The sequence below is a fragment of the Lates calcarifer genome, linkage group LG10 (assembly GCF_001640805.2).
Source record: "Lates calcarifer isolate ASB-BC8 linkage group LG10, TLL_Latcal_v3, whole genome shotgun sequence".
Taxonomy (NCBI): domain Eukaryota; kingdom Metazoa; phylum Chordata; class Actinopteri; family Centropomidae; genus Lates; species Lates calcarifer.
In genome coordinates, this window is record NC_066842.1 from 6,763,300 (window position 1) to 6,779,691 (window position 16,392).

Genomic DNA, 16,392 nt, shown 5'->3' on the forward strand with positions numbered 1-16,392 from the left:
TATTTATTTACAATTAATTATTGAGTTATTTTCTCTTTACACATGCACTGAAATGCCAGTTCATTAGGTACACTTGGAGGTATTTATTTCTATTGTTATTTAGGTAAGATGGCAATCTGGACTGAAAGGATGGCATGCATTAAGGTAGGGTAGGTATTCAGTATTCATATTGTTTGTGAGGCTGAAAAATAATATGTGCAGACATGGAAAACAGGAGCATCCATTCCCTGAGGCTGTAGAGTGACAACAACAACATATACTACCTGTGTGTGGAAGCAGGTCTCTGCTGTGTCATAAGGCTACATCAGGTTGATTCTCTTATTGTCCTGGTTTGGGTGTCTGTGCTTTTTTTGTGTCTAGTTTAATTTTTTCTTTGAAATCTAAACACAGCCATGAAACAATTCAGCATTCAACTTGCAGGATCTACTCTTCTCGTGAGGAGTCTTCCACCTGCTGCTCTTTGTTCTTGGCTGCTGGAATTCAGTGTTGTCTTTCTGAAGAAAAAGCTCTTGTCCTCAGGGAGTTGGATCACAAACTTGCACACCTTAAATCCTTTTGAATTGTGATGAAAGTGAAAACAACAAACAGAACTGAGAGAAGCAACAAGACAGAAGCATAGCTTTTCATACCATATATTGTAGGTGAAGTGGAGTTACCCTCAGAAGAATTGGCTACCTCAAATCAGATATTCTGCAGTGTTACTGAATTTCTGATTAGAGTAGTTGTTTTGGTTGAGGGTTTTGAATCCTAACATTACATTTGAACTAAGCACCTATTCATGAACTTTACATTTATATGAGTACTGCAAATCACAACTGTACTGTATGAGCTGTACTTCATCAAAAAGCTTACAATTTTACTCACAATACTTCAAAAATGTTAAATTGTGAAATAAAAATTGATGCCAGAGCTACATTCTGAATCTTGTCAGAATACAATTCCTAATATTTCTGGAGATTTTCAGTACCTTGAGATGTGAGAATATGACAGCATGCGGCCGATTTGTGTTAGTCACATTGTTCCCCAGGGTCACTGACGATGAATAACCTCCTACACAAGCCATTCAGATCTGTAGTGTCTAGGTAAACACTCTTTATCTTCTTGCAGAATCCTGCTGACGTGAAACAACATTTTGAACAGCCTGCTGATGTGGAGGTGTGAGGGCACTGCAGAGTAAAATGCATAAAAGTACAGCCTGTGGATTTTGCATACAAAAGAAAATAAAGCTTTATGTATGCCACAGAGAGGACATGATATAAAACTGAAACTAAAATTCAAGTGACAGATGTATCTCTATTAGTTTGTTTATAACAGGTATGGCATCATCTCACATACATCATAACACCCCTAAATTCTTAAATTCTTAAAGGATTACATGAAAACAAATGAGGTATCAAATATCAATTCTGACCTTTTATTTGAGATTATGATGTTATTCTAAATGAGGACGATGTTGCTGAAATTTAGAATATTCCTTTTTAATCATCAAAATAGACACAGTTAAGTCACATACATTCTTTGTGATGTAAATGATCATTCATGTACTGAATAACAAACTGTATGACCCATAAAATATAAACATATATTGCAATAGAAGTGTACTTTTCAAATGAACATATTTTTATTCAGTCATAAAAAATAATTTTAGCATATAAAAGTTACATATGTAAAAGTTTTCCCTATCAGTAATCAATTATCATATATTCATTCCAGCACTAAACAACTAAAGAGAAGCAGGCTGACGTTCATTATTATACACTAGAGATAATGATGAGAGAGATGTTCACATTGAAATGAATCTCTTCAACCATGACTTCCTTCTCTGTTCATATTATCTAAGTGGCACAGCTGTCTCCTTCAGGCACTTTACATTTTTAGTTCATACAATTCAGTGCATTAGAAATGAGGCAAAACCAACTGGATTAAAATCATATAACCAATATCAATAATCAGAAGTCAAACAAAAAGCATGTACAATATTCATGCAGTTCTGCAAAAATCAGAAAAGCAAAAGAAAAAAACATGCATTGAATCAATGAAGACAGTAACATTAATATGAAATAACAGCAAAGCTTAATTGAGATAAGTTGTGGTCAGTTCAGCTAAATGTAAATTTTAACTTCTTGGATTCTCAAGAATTGGTCATTAGTATGTTTTTGTAGGATGTTTCATTGGAAAATCTTACATCCTGAGATGATATCTTACTACTATACAGTAAAAACACAACTGTAGGTGTGACTGAAGTGAATACACATTACAGTTGTGCAATACAGAATTGCATTTGAACACACACATATATTCTTCAACTCAACCTTTACGATTTGTGCACTCATGTCACACCTTCTATGCTCCATCTGCAGCAGACAGCTGTTAGGCTCAGTAAGGTAACTGGAATGTCATTTTACTGAACATTAGAGATGTCCATAACAGGAAAAAAATGCTTCCTTAGAAAGCAGACACAATCAAATGTAAATTCCTAGCCATTGTGTAACAACAATGGCAACATTTTTTTCAAATGTACATGTGACTCTGCCACTGGCAAATGATATGATAACCAGCTCACCTAAAAAGGATGTAAATCTTTAAATAAGAATATTGACACTGTCATACTGTATGTTGAAGGCAGCATACAAAGGAGAAAACTCCAGCAGCAGATCAGTAGTTACAGGTCAAGTGACTCTTAAACTCTGCATCTGTGCGTGTTTTGCCACTTCGTCTGGTGAGGTATTGCGGAAAGAGTTGGGAAGGGGCCAGACAGAGTGTAAAAGTTGAGGAGTGACCTTTGACCCCTTACTAAGGCTCTGATTTCAACCTTCAGGTCTTTAGCAATGGGACTCTTTTTCATCAACAGGGAAGTATCCATCCTTAGTAGGAGGTGCTTTCTGTTGGAGGCTGTCACCATCTGCGGCAAAGATGGCTAGCAGCTTCTCTTGCTCTTGTTTTGTCTTCGGTAACTCAGTGGAAGGAGTGGTCAAGATGGCAACGCGCTGTAAACACAAATCTAATTATTATTTAAATTGATTATTGTTATACATGAGTAATATGTAAGTAACTGATGGCTAATGGTTTATACAGTATTAGATTACCAGCTTGCATTTGATTATTTTCAAAAGAATTTAAGGTAATTGTAATACTTATGCGTTAACAGTTTTGTAAGATCTTGCCTAATTTATGCATTCTGACCACTTGGGGGCAATGCAATAAGATGTAAACATAACACTGACATGTTAAGACATTATAAAGATATTATGGTTGACATCAGGAGATGTGGAGCAACAACAGGATTAATTTGGAATCTTTTTTGTGCTCTGATTTGGTTTGCACGAATCCCTGAGGAAAATATCTGGCTCTTAAGGTGCAAAACACTCCATTACGTGCAGCAACTTAGCAGTAATTTTGTCCACCATTTTAGTGGACCATTTTAGCCATTTTGCGCTGAGAAGGTCGTGTATAATGGGTTTATCAGAGCTTTGAAAACAGCTGCCTGCTCAGAACTAGGCTGATGTGAGCAGTGATCTAAACACTAAAGTTGCAGGCCATGAAACAAAGATAATTAGCTTAAAGATGCTAAAAAACACTTTTGAAACAGAGCTGAGAATTAGCTTCTGAAAAGGACAGTTGTTAGGGGAAACTTACCTCTCTCAGTGTTCCAGGGGTGTAGTAGAGTTTCACTGCCACCCAGAGAGGGATACACAGCATGGAGGACAGGGCCAGGATCCAGCCTATCCCATTGCCCCACCAGGGGTATACATATTCATTGTTGTACTTCAGAGGTGAGTACTTGATCAAGGCAAAGGCAAAGGTTCCCTGGTAACAGAGACAATAACAATGTGTTCATGGTTGTATTTTAAATCAGTGCTAAGTATATTAAAAGTGTGATTTGTAGTGCCATTTAAGTAAATAGTTGATTTTAATCTTTATCCTCATTTTAACTCTTAATATGAACTTATTTTTTTTAATATAGAAAAAAGGCATTATTTGTGGCTACTTGCAAATTCAAATGTATTTTCAACATTGGCCACTAGAGGGTGCTCTTCTTTCAAGAAAGTAGTAAAACATGTTGTTTATTGAGAATGAGTGTAAAACCCACAAAACATGTTGCAGGGGTGAAGAAAAGCCAGCAGTATTTGATGACAGGGCTGGGGCGATAACCAATCATGTCCTCTATGTTGTCATAGAAACGGTCAGCACCTGTAATAAGGCAGAAATAAGGGAAATGCAGTGGAGACTTACATCAATATCTAACAATCATCTGTATCAACATGCACTCTGTTTGAACTGCAGAGATGTAAAGAAAAACATCACATTAATATTCTTCATGAATTAAACAAATACTGCTTGGTACGTAATTAGGCTACTTTATTATGATATTTAGCACAAATAATTGATTTCTTATAATTTATTTAATTCATTATAACATTAAAAATAAACCATCTAATACAAATAACACTCCCCTCACTAAACCTCAGCCTCCTATTCTATGTGTCACACAAAAGAGAGCCTTTAATTGTTATGGGCTGGCTGAAAGAGGAGTGGATGAGGATGAATAGTGCCTGGTGAGACTAAAGTCTCTGTCTTTTAACCCCCCCTCTTCAAGCATTCCTGAATTTCCCGGGTAACATACTCACCATAAATCCAAGCAATGCAAACAGTCTCAAAAATAGCCACGAAGAGTAGACACATCCCACTAGCTGCATAGTAGTCAAAGAGCTGGAAGATGTACATTCCTCCCTGTGGGGACAAACATGGGTTTATAACTCTATAGGCATAACAAGCTGAGGAAAACCTGCATGCAGACGAATGAAGAGAAGAGCCCAGATGCTTCATGTTATGGAAACCACTGATCCACTTTGTTCTTTAAGCCAATTCTTCACAATTGTCTGGACACAAACAGATTTTAGGAGAATTTACTGTTGCTGTTGCTTTCACTTAAAGGCCTTGATTGAGCCAGCACTGCCATTTCACCTTCATTCTCCTATTTAGAGTCTTTTATTATAACTGATAACTCTAATGCCAGTCATCATTAAGCTTGTTAAATATCACCTTGAAAAATGACATGCTTATTTTGTGATTACTGTAAAAAGTGGGGTCACAGAGACTCACCTCTGTCAGCATGATGAGCCCCATGAGAAATGATACCACAGCCACTGCCAGGATGAAGAGCTCCCGACGGTTTTTACGGCGGAAGGTGGAGGGATACATGTCCACCATGGCCGTCACCAGGCTTTCCACACACACAAACTGGTTGGGAGAAAAACAAGAAGTGTGAGATATTTGTATAAATGTTTCTGTATGTGTGTGCATGTTAGTATATGTGATTGCTGACCTATTCAAAAAAGTATACCAGTGAAATTTGTGCCTGTGCAGCAAGAGTTATGTCTGTATTACTGTACTACCTGAATCCTCTCTTTGTGTATTTGTGTAGTTGTGGTGCATATGTTAGTCTCACTTGACTGTCCAGTCCCAGGAAGACTATCATAATAAAGAAGAAGCAGGCCCACAGAGGAGAGAAAGGCATCATGGACACAGCTCGGGGATAGGCTATGAAGGCCAAACCTGGACCTGAGTTAGACAGAGTTCATATGTCCCTTATTGATCATTCTTGCTCATGAAAATTGTGACATATCATCTAATATATCATCAATATCATAAAAAATATTAAAAGATGCTTTTAAGAGGCTCAAAACTATCAATTCAAGTGGGAGTTTTGCATTGTGGCCTTGGGACTGACAATTGTTATTGATTCCCTTAGCTTCAAATACATTTTGATATCATAATTCTTTGTGTATTTCCACACAAACTTACAATGCACTGCATGTGATTCATATCCTAAGTCTTTTAAAGTAATTCACCCAAAATGAATCAGTGGAAATAGCAATGATATTGAAGCAGTGACCTATTTTCATAAAATAAAAGAGCCACCAACCAGATTCAGCTACTTCTGAGATGGGTACATTCTGCTCGTAGGACATAAAGCCCAGGATGGAGAAGATGGCGAAGCCTGCAACAAAACTGGTGCCACTGTTTAGAAAACAGAGGGACAGGCAATCCCTGGAAACAACACAGAGAAGGAGATATGATGAACAGAAATTTTATGTGTCATCTGATAGAGAAAACAGTACCCAACATTGTCTGTCCTTGAGATTTTAATTCCCTTATGGCAGTGTAAGACACATACACTAAGTAAATGACTAACAACAGATTAAGCTTCACTAATATTTAAGACAGAGTAGAGAGATGGTACAGTTGATCATAATGCCAACAGCATTATTTTTTCAGTCCATACCTGTAGCAGTTGTTGTTATATTTGTTGTAGCTTCCCAGGGCAGTGAGGCAGCCCAGGCAGATGGCATAAGAGAAAAAGATCTGAGTTCCAGCATCCATCCATACCTTAGGACAGAGTAGAAAATGGAATGGAATGGAAAAATGTCAAAATGGAGAAAATACACAGAGAGAATTACAGCATGTAAGCGTGTAAACAGAACCATCAGCTGATCATGGTAACAAATACAAAGTGTAACCAGTTATCAGGATGCCTTTTTTTAAAATTAGTTTGGTCTGCATGCTTACAACTGATTAACAGTATTACAAAATGATGCACTGAGGGTTCATCACTTAGGAAGATGTACCCATGTGTGTAATGGCAAGGAACATCTTAACCGTATAAGGTAATATAACAAAACATCATATTCTTATGTCATCAAATGTTGGGGACTACTCTCCACCACACGAGCCCCAGACTCACAGAAAACCCGTTGTGAAGCCTTTTTAAAACAACAACAACAACAAAAAAAAAACTCAGTGGTGTTCATTGTGAGCTTGATTTTCACACAGCCTCCCATCTACCCTTCATATTGAAAGTGTTACCTCCACTTCAACCACCTCATCTCTTTTTAAAAAACACAATCTACCTCCCAGTGCATCTATCAAATCCCCAAAACTCCTTACTCCAAAACTCACCCTCTCAACCCCACCACCCTGACATCATCCACCCTGCAAAGCCTATTATCCATCTCAGTCATTCTGAGGTATAAAGTGCAGCACTTTTCCACCCTCTCTTTGAACACTCACTCGCACTTCAAAATTTAAATTAGGTTTCTCTTTATCCTTGCAGTTCTGGTAAAGTGCTCCCAGAGCACTGGGGCATGTTTTGGACAGCTGGCAGCCAGGACTGAAGATCTCATTGACTGGGGGTCTGACCAACAACATTAATGCTCAACACAACATAACACAAAAGCAGGTACTCCCAAGGTACCAACTCCACCAGCCTAGCTTGTCTTGGCTTGCACATACAGGACTTGTATTCATCCCCAGAGCCCTGAGAGGGATTGAAGAGGGCCTCGCTTTTGGATTTTCACACTGGTTGCAATCTCACAGCAAGGAAAGAAGAAATTGTTAAGTCCCTGTTACCACCACCATCCCTAATTCACTCTCTTTCTGGAGCAGAAGATAAGTCCTTGACATTCAGCTGGACATATTTTAAAATGACCCTGTCCCCCTGAGAAAAAATGGTGGCAGTGCTGTTTGTTAAAACAGTTTAAGGTGCTTTAAAGGAACCTACATTTATATTCAGAGGAAAAGAAGGATATTATGTGATGTTATTGCCACATAAAGTCACACAGGATTTCTCCTTAAAATGATTTTATTGGCCACTTGGTGGGCAGCAAAAATAAGCTGGGATCAGACTATTCACAGAGTTATCACTACTCAATTTGACACAATGGACTTATTTGCAACAGAGTTACATTCAACAACAGCTTTGCTAGGCTGCACTATGTGATGTGTAATTTATTTGTGAAATGAAACTGCAGAGATGGCATAAGCTTTAGGGAGTCTGGGAGGACAGGTCAGCATGACATGACCTGGGACATTTAGTTACTCTATGTTCTGAAATAAACTGTCAGTGTGGGTGAGTTGACCATATCATTGTGGATGTTCATAATGTATCTGTAGGGGTGGTCATCCCAAGGCGGTACTGTACCAGTTCGTTCCAGTTTTACCAATACTGAAGCACTAAAGCATTTTACAAAGCATTAAATACTGGCAGACATGAGGTCATATATTTACCTGTGGGTCAGATAACCGTCCAAGGTCTGGGTAGAGGTAGAAGTGGATTCCCCTGGAGGCTCCTGGCAGGGTGACCCCTCTGATCAGCAGGATCAGCAACATGGCATAAGGAAAGGTAGCTGTGAAGTAAACCACCTGCAGAAGAGAAACAGCAACATTTATACCAGTCTCTTCTTCTTCTTCCTCTCTTCATATTTGTGAGTTTGTTCAGGCAAAAAGTTCCAATTTTACTGTTAAATCTGTGATAAAGCTTTAAAATGATTTTGTACAGATAATACAACTATAAGATCTTGCATCTTTACTGTTTGTCATGACCCGTCCCCTCAGCAACTTTGTTTCCTGTTTTATTTTGGTTTCCACCTCCCTTGTGTCTCCTGTTTTATTTTGGTAGCTACTTCCCTGGAGTGTATTTTGCGCTTTTACCTCTTTTACATCTTTGTTCTGTTTCCCGCCTGTTTTCCGTTACACCTATGTTCAATTTGTTCATTATTCCCCTGTGTATATATAGTCCAATCTCTCCCCTCTTAAGTTGTCAGTGGACTGAATGTTGTTAGGTTTTGCGTGGTCCTGTGTGCTCCTGTATTGGGCTACCCCCCTGTGTTTTTGAACTTTTGTGTTTTGGACCTTGCCCATTGTCCTGTAGATTTTTGTTTGTTGGACTTGTACCAGTTTGAGAAATCTTTTGTTCCTTTGTAGAAATAAATCTCTCTAGTCCAAAAGCCTTGTCCCTGTGTCTGCACTTGGGTTCCTCTCCTGTGTCCTCAGCCCCTAAACATGACACTTTTGGTGGTCAGGATTTTTATTTGTGAATTTTCAAGTTCTGCTGGTGCCAATCTTTTCCCATACAGCCAATGTGATTATTACACTGATTATGCTGAATGCTCAGTTGTATTATTTATCATTATTCTCAAAAAAACATGGCATCACATGATAAAAATACTGTATAAAACGCACCACTTCCTGCATGTGAAAGGAAAGGCCTAGCCATACAGCAAAAGGTTATCAGTCAAAACCAGAATTAAGTAGCTGAAAAAGTTTCTTAAGTGCAAAGGTTGCAGAATATTACCAACAATAGAACAGGTGAATATTTGTCATGAATGGAGGATAGGTTTCACCTTCCCAGTGGATTTGACTCCCTTCCAGATGCAGAAGTAACAGATGACCCATGCGACGGCCAGACAGATGACCAGGTCCCAGTTCAGAGAGCCAATGTGATCAATACCAGAAGAGATTCTCAGGACTCTGCGCCTGGAGCACACACATGTAGGAGACACATCTGAAATGTTTTATCTAGCTTTAGAATTAATTATGTATCACATTCAGTGTATTTATATTGACAGTTTTTCCTCTATAGCATTTTGTCTTGCTCTTAGGTACTGAGAAGCAAAGGCCATGTAGTCAAACTTTCAAACTAGTGGTAAAAATTGTATTGAGAGTAACAACCATACATTTTTAAAACATTCTTGTTTAGATGAATACTTGGTGAACTTGCTGGCACGTAAGGCCATTTGAGGACATAGCCAAACAAAAAGGCACTTACTCCCAGAACTCAATGACAGGAGAGGTGGCGTTCTCATGGTGACTGATGGAGCTATTCCCCCTCTGAAATGCCATACAGGAATCTTGAATGAAGGAAAGACAAAAAGACATTCAGCCCTGTGAAGAAATCCAAGCTTTCTCTGAGGTTTCCAAGTTACACACAGGAAAGTGAAACAATGCCACCACTGAGACAGAAAAGTGAAGTGCAGCAGCACTCACTTCCTACAAATAAAATAAAACTATAAATTAATGAAGTGCTGAAGGGGAAGACCAGAAAAATGAAAATAACAAAATATATTATAACTATTACCAAAATCTGGCCTAAAAAGAGTATGATTTAACACCAGCAACAGGCTCTGCCATCAGTTCCCCATCACAGAATTGTTTTCTAACCAAATTTGTACGTACCTCCATTAGCTTGCCAAAACAGAGACACCAGGTTAAATATATGGTTACATGTGGACTAAACATTTTGGCTCCTGTTATGGAGTGTATTACCTGTGTTCCAGGAGTTGTTGCAGGAGGCCCAGGGCAAGTCCCAGGTGAAGGAGTTGGATAGGAAGAAGATGGCCCAGGCTAACACAATGATGTAGTAGATGTTCAGCAGAGCAACAATCACCTGGGTGGCATAACCCACTCCTGGAACAAACAAACAAGTTGGAATTTAATAAGCAGTACAAAACAGCCATTATCACTTTTGGGAAACTCTGCATTTGGTTTTGATGCCAGAGTGTGTGCAGACTGCAATCACCTGGAACTCATGAGTTATATATTTCAATATAATATTGTGATGAGGCATTTGTCTTGCAGGCACATTGTCACTCGAAAGCAACATGGATGCCATTAAACAAGCGCACCTGGAGTTGTAGGGAGTCTATTGTTTGGTTGCAATGGTGTAATTAACAGCAGTTTAAGAACATTACAAATTCAATCTAATTTGCAATGTATTCATAAGCTCACATGAAAGCAGTTATTGTACTTTTTCTCAAGTGACTCACAGAAATGATTTAGAATCAGTGACAAGAGCTCCCTGACAGTTCCATTCACTATTGACAAAGAGGCATAATTTAACCTTGGAAAAAGCAAGTCTCTCCAGTGTTTGATTAAACCCATCCGCAGCTCACCGCTCCTGCCCTTTCAAATGACTGCACCAGAGTAAATTACATGCAGGCTAAATTATAATATACTCCTTTTTTTCTTTTTTTTAGGTTAAACTCTTGTTCCAACACATGATTGCGTGCCTGACTCGACTCTCCCCCACCTGCCATCCTCAGTGGCTTATGATTACAGCTGATTACAGACTTATTTGAAGGCAGCTGAATGCTAAATGCCTTGGAGAATTGTGATGTTAGCCAGTGTTGGTTGCTTTCCAGCCATTAAAATTACATCCATCACCCTCCCACATCTGTATGGCATGCATACAGTTTGTACACAAACGCACACGGTGAACACATCAGGCTTAAAATGATGCATGGACGTAAATACACTGAAATTCCTTTCATCCCACATTGCTGTACAGATATTGTCACTGCTCTGTCATCATAAATCTTTGTATGTATCTTCACAAGAAACTCATTGTCTCAGAATAGCACACATACTGTGAACATTATATCATTGGACATTTACATTCAAAACATCATGAGTATGAATGAGCCGTCACACAAACTTTTACAAAGCACAGGAAACATCTTAATGATGTTGGGAGTGTATGGCACTAAAACCTCTAGTCTGAGTGTGATCCTCTCTTGGTGGTGTAAAGACCTTTTTAAGAATGCTAAACATAAATTAAATTGCCTATATGATCAGTGAATAGGTATATTACCTTCAAACAAAGGGCAGATCTTCCTCCAGCAGGTGATACCTCCCTCGCTGGTGTACTGACCCAGAGCTGTCTCCAGGAAGAAGACCGGAATCCCACAAGCAAACAAGAAGATGAGGTATGGGATAAAGAAGGCACCTGATATAAGCACACAGATTAAAAGAAGAGTTCATTCAGATGGCTTCATTATGCTCTCAAGCAATGTAGAATAGTAGAGACAGATGCAAATTGCAAGAAAATGACGCAAAATGATTTTGCAGGAAGATAAAAATGAAAAATAACCAAAGTCAAGGAAATCAGAAACCCTCCATTAACTACAGCTGCATTTAACAATATTTTACTTCCTAAGGAACATATGATAGTATGAATATTATTGGTAGAGTTATTATTTGTTAGTGTTATCTCCTGTGTTAGACATTAACTAACTGGCTGCCTTAAAAAAAATCTTTCCTGATTTCAGTAAACTATGACCTTCATTTTGCAATGGTCCTCTTCAGAATAGATCACACATTAACCCATGTGCTATACCATTACATTCTCTTTATGTTATTATTTACAAAGTTTCTGGTTGCAGTTCTACTGCCAGAACTCAACCTCAAACTCAACCTTATGTGTCAAACAGGCAACAAGATAACAAACCAGAGATAAATAATTCCAGCACTCACCTCCTCCGTTCTTATAGCAAAGATAGGGAAAACGCCAGACATTCCCCAGGCCTATAATCTCTCCAGCCACTGACAGAACAAACTCAAGCTTGTTGCCCCACTGACCCCTGTCTGTCATCTTCTCCTCCATACTGGGCACAATGTCCAGGGGCCTGCTGTGCCCGTTGGAGGGCTCCACCTTGGACGTGTTCTCCATTTCACCTGTGTGTCCTAAGGGTTACATCAGAAGGAGTAGAGGTGTTAAAAAAAAAAAAAAATTACAAAGACAAAATGGAACAAAATATAACCTGCAGGGTCATCACAGGGCACCATGCAGCTGTAAAATCATCATCCCAACAAGTCCATTGTACAGCAAGACTTCTTCATCTGAGTGGTAAAGAGACAGATGATCATCACAGTATGATTTATCTGACACTGAGTAAATTCTATTACTGAATTGTTAGCCTGCACTTTTCACCATTGTGGAATTTGCACAGTTTGCTCAGTAAGCCCTAAATTGCATCCAGTAAGGTGACTCTAGCTAATTCAAAGTGCAGTAACCAGAGTCTTTATGTGTGCACTCATAACAGAAAGACTCAGGTACTTATATCACTACGTTGGCCCCCAATGAAAAAAGGATCTAACTTCAAATTTCATTTAAGAGTCCTCAAAGCACTTAACGGTTTGGCTCCTCCTGACCTGCTCACTGAGTGTCATTCAATTGCACCTGTTGGGTCTATAAGTGTCAGTTTTCTAATTGTACATACAGTAGAATAAGATCTATATCAGGTGAGGGTGCTTTTAGTTATAGTACATAGGTGCCTAAACTGTGTTATTTATTTATTTTTTTCCTAAGCTACCGATATGTTACTGTGCGTGTGCATATGTTCGTCAATGCATGTTTGTCTCTGTGTGTGTCTTCTTTTCCTACATTGCATTTTTTCTCCACATGCTCCTTGCTGATTTCTGCTATCTTAATGTAAAACACATTAATTTCACTTGTAATAAAATGTGCTATATAAATTCAATTGCCCTGCCTAGTGAAGGAGGTCTGTTTGAGGATTAAATATACTTAAGACCAGGAGGGAGAAGAAAGAATTTCAGGACCTTGGCTAGTTCTCAAGGAGAATTCCCACTATGTGCATGATGTGCCAAATATGTCTGTTTATGTTTAGATGAGCTATAATATCAGGCTTCTCACCAGCTTTCCTGTCACCCTTTTATGTCTTTTACTGTCCAAATTCAATCAAATTGGTCATCAGTCTGCAGGAGACTTGCTCAAACTAACTGAGCTACATGAATACATGTTGGCACCAAACCTCTTATCCTACTTTCATACACCCGCACAACACACGTTACACGTTGTGTGACCTCATCTCATGGGACCACTGAAGCAGCCTGTGTTTTTGAGTTCAGTTCTGAAAACAACACAGGGGATGGAAATCCCATTTAGCCAGTAGCCCTGTGTGAAGCCACTTTTAGGAATGTGCTCCTACTGGCAAAGGGCAGAGGTGGAGCACAAATGTGACTGTATGTGCTGTGTGCATGGGGTTAGGGGTTGGATCCGTTTCAACAGCCAAAATCTCCAGAGCTGGAGCCAAATTGTGGCTTGAGGTAAAAATAGAGCCCCTTGTTTTCAAAAGGCACTTGGTGGGAATGAAGGCTTAATGTAACAAAAGCAGAGGAGCCCCTCTTCACTGTGCTGGCAAAAGAGAGTCTTCACTGGCCTTGCAGCCAGATCACAGTTTGCCTAATTTTTCGTAGTTACTCTGTGGATGCTGGGGAACTCAGCATGTGAGCCAAATACCTCACTCAAACACATCCCTTTTAATAGGTGAGACTAAATATTATCATTATTTAGAGTAGCAGAATCAGGCTTAGATGGCTTTCACACATATGCTCTTAAAGAACAGGCACACTGTGAGAAAATATGCCAAGATTGAGAATGACCTCATCAAAGCACCGTGGAGCTTTATCCCAGGAAACAGCGCCAACTTCACCTCCCTCTGAAAAGCTGTGAACTGCTTGAGCAACTGACTGAGTGAGTGACTGACAGATTGACCTACTGAATGAGTGACTGACTAAGTGAAGGATTGTCTGATTTAGCAGACGTGTGCTCTTTTGCATTGCATATATATCATTTTAATGGGTTGCTAAGTTTAATATAGGCATGGTCCTTAAAGGAATAGTTCGACCTCTTAGGATATTAGCATATTAGCTTTCTTGCTGAGATGTAGCAGTTACAAATGTTTCTAGAGCACCTTGTCAGCAACAAGTGCCTGCACCCTCACAGAGAATAGTCCACCATAAAACTGTAACTTGTATGGATCAAATAAATGAATTAGTGAGCTTTAGGAGTGCTGGTAGGCACACTTTCTAACCTTCACTGGAGCCAGGCTACCTGTTTCCCCCTGTTTCCAAATGATGCTAAGCTAGCGTATGCTTTCTAGCTTCAGTACACACCTGAGCCTGGTATCGATCTCCTCACCTAACTCTCAGTAAGAAAGCAAATAAGCATATTTCCCATTTTGGTTGAAAGTGTGGTATGAACTGTGCTCTATTGCATCTTTAACCACACCCAGCAGCAATGTCACAGTGTACTGACACACACTTGGTACATTTCTACATCTCTTCAGAAAAGTGAGAAATGAAATTTCTTTGCCATTTAAATCACATATTTCCTATCCTACATGCTCAAATATGTTGTGTGACAAAATAATTTCAACTGAATGTTAATTTACTAGCCTACACCATATGTAATTGGTTCTTACCATGTGACACAGAATTGGGTCATACCAAAAGGGATGGTACATATACTCTTGTTAGCATAGTTGCTTATTTACACATCCAGCATTCACGGAGCAACTTAAACATTCATTTGGAATTTACATTCTCCTGATAAATGTAAATCCAAATTTCTCTCACTTTTTTTAGCTCTCAACCAACTAATGAAGGAAATATCTGTCTTTTTAGTTCCTTAATGCTCCACTGTGCTCACCAGCTAATTGCTAACATTGGCTGTCTGTCAAAATAATGTGAAACACAGTTGCCTGCTGTGGTTAGAAACAGGGTTGATGAGAGAAGCAAGAGTGAAAGCAGTTAAGTTACACTCTGCAGAGCTGAAGGGAACTGCAGTGTCTCGTGATAATTCTTTGTGGGTTCGTCATTACATCCCTTCTCCCTCTACCTTTTGTTTAGAGTTGATACAAATAAGAATTTTACATGTTCACCATTACTCAACCAGTGTGAATGACCCAAGTTGAGACATAAAAAGTCTAGATTTGGCAATCAAGGAGACAGTGAAAAACCACTAAAGAGTATAATAATAGATAAGTCAGACATTAGTATGGTTCTTGGTCTTATCATTAGCAAAGCAGGAATAAAAGCCCAAGGATGGAAAATAATGGTCCCCCCATCCTGTGGGCCTTCATGGCATCTCATGGACAAAGGCAATGATCTTGGTGCTTCCTCTAAACACGTGCTGCTCAGAGTTACATATTCATAAAGTCCTGTGCCCCAAAGCTCCCACAGTTGGATAGTTGCAGGCTAATACATAACTGGATCAGTTACATAAAGTAAGGACATCCATGTCACACATCTACCTGAACATAGTGAAGATTTACAGTTTCAACATGTGAGGCTGAATACTAACAAAAACACACAAAAATATGATTGCTGCAAAAGTTATGAACATTTGATGAAGCTCTATAATTTGGTGTGATTTCCTATCAATTCTTAAGATAAGGTAAGACTGAGTGTCACATGGCTCTGATTACAGCATGAAGCAGCATGATTATCAGCACTGTGCTGCATAAAAATGTCCTGAATATAACAACTGAGTTACAATAGTCAAGTTTTGATTTCCAAATGCACAGTCTTTGCAATTGAGAATGTTAGTCATGTTTCTATGCAGCAGGCCTTTCATTAGCTGGGCAAAATGAAGAACCATGCATGGCTTATTTGCACCGAAGAAATCTCTCAGAAATGAAATATGCCAGGGATCATTTTAAGCAAGAGCTTTACTGAGCTCTGCTGTTGATAAAAAATAATCAAATAAAATCCTATGATGACTGTGAATGAGTTCATTTTCAGCAGTAAGTGAAATTATTATCCATCTGTGACCAAAAAACAAATCCGATCAAAGCCACTCACCTTTCATAATGTTGTACAATGACAGATTCCAGAAGAGAGTAGGGCACCAAATACAGGCCTTTTGTCGTTTCAGGTTTCACTATATAACATGCATGGAGGGGCGGAGATCTGAGAGACTGAAAACTTTGGTGCAGCCCGTAGTCAGATTTTCCCTCTGCCTTGCCCCTCTCT

General features: G+C 39.0%; 1 protein-coding gene across 1 annotated transcript; it reads right to left on the reverse strand.

Annotated features, from left to right (window-relative positions):
- Nucleotides 1–1,457: 1,457 nt before the first annotated feature.
- slc6a13 (solute carrier family 6 member 13) lies at nt 1,458–16,392 on the reverse strand. Its single transcript, XM_018675934.2, has 15 exons — nt 16,222–16,392; nt 12,091–12,300; nt 11,429–11,563; nt 10,105–10,245; nt 9,608–9,689; nt 9,183–9,315; nt 8,068–8,202; nt 6,287–6,390; nt 5,927–6,051; nt 5,450–5,562; nt 5,104–5,241; nt 4,629–4,731; nt 4,091–4,191; nt 3,637–3,807; nt 1,458–2,987 (listed from the first exon to the last, which is right to left on the reverse strand). Exons 1-15 carry the CDS (start codon nt 16,226–16,228, stop codon nt 2,823–2,825), a joined length of 1,863 nt encoding a protein of 620 aa, XP_018531450.1. The 5' UTR covers nt 16,229–16,392; the 3' UTR covers nt 1,458–2,822.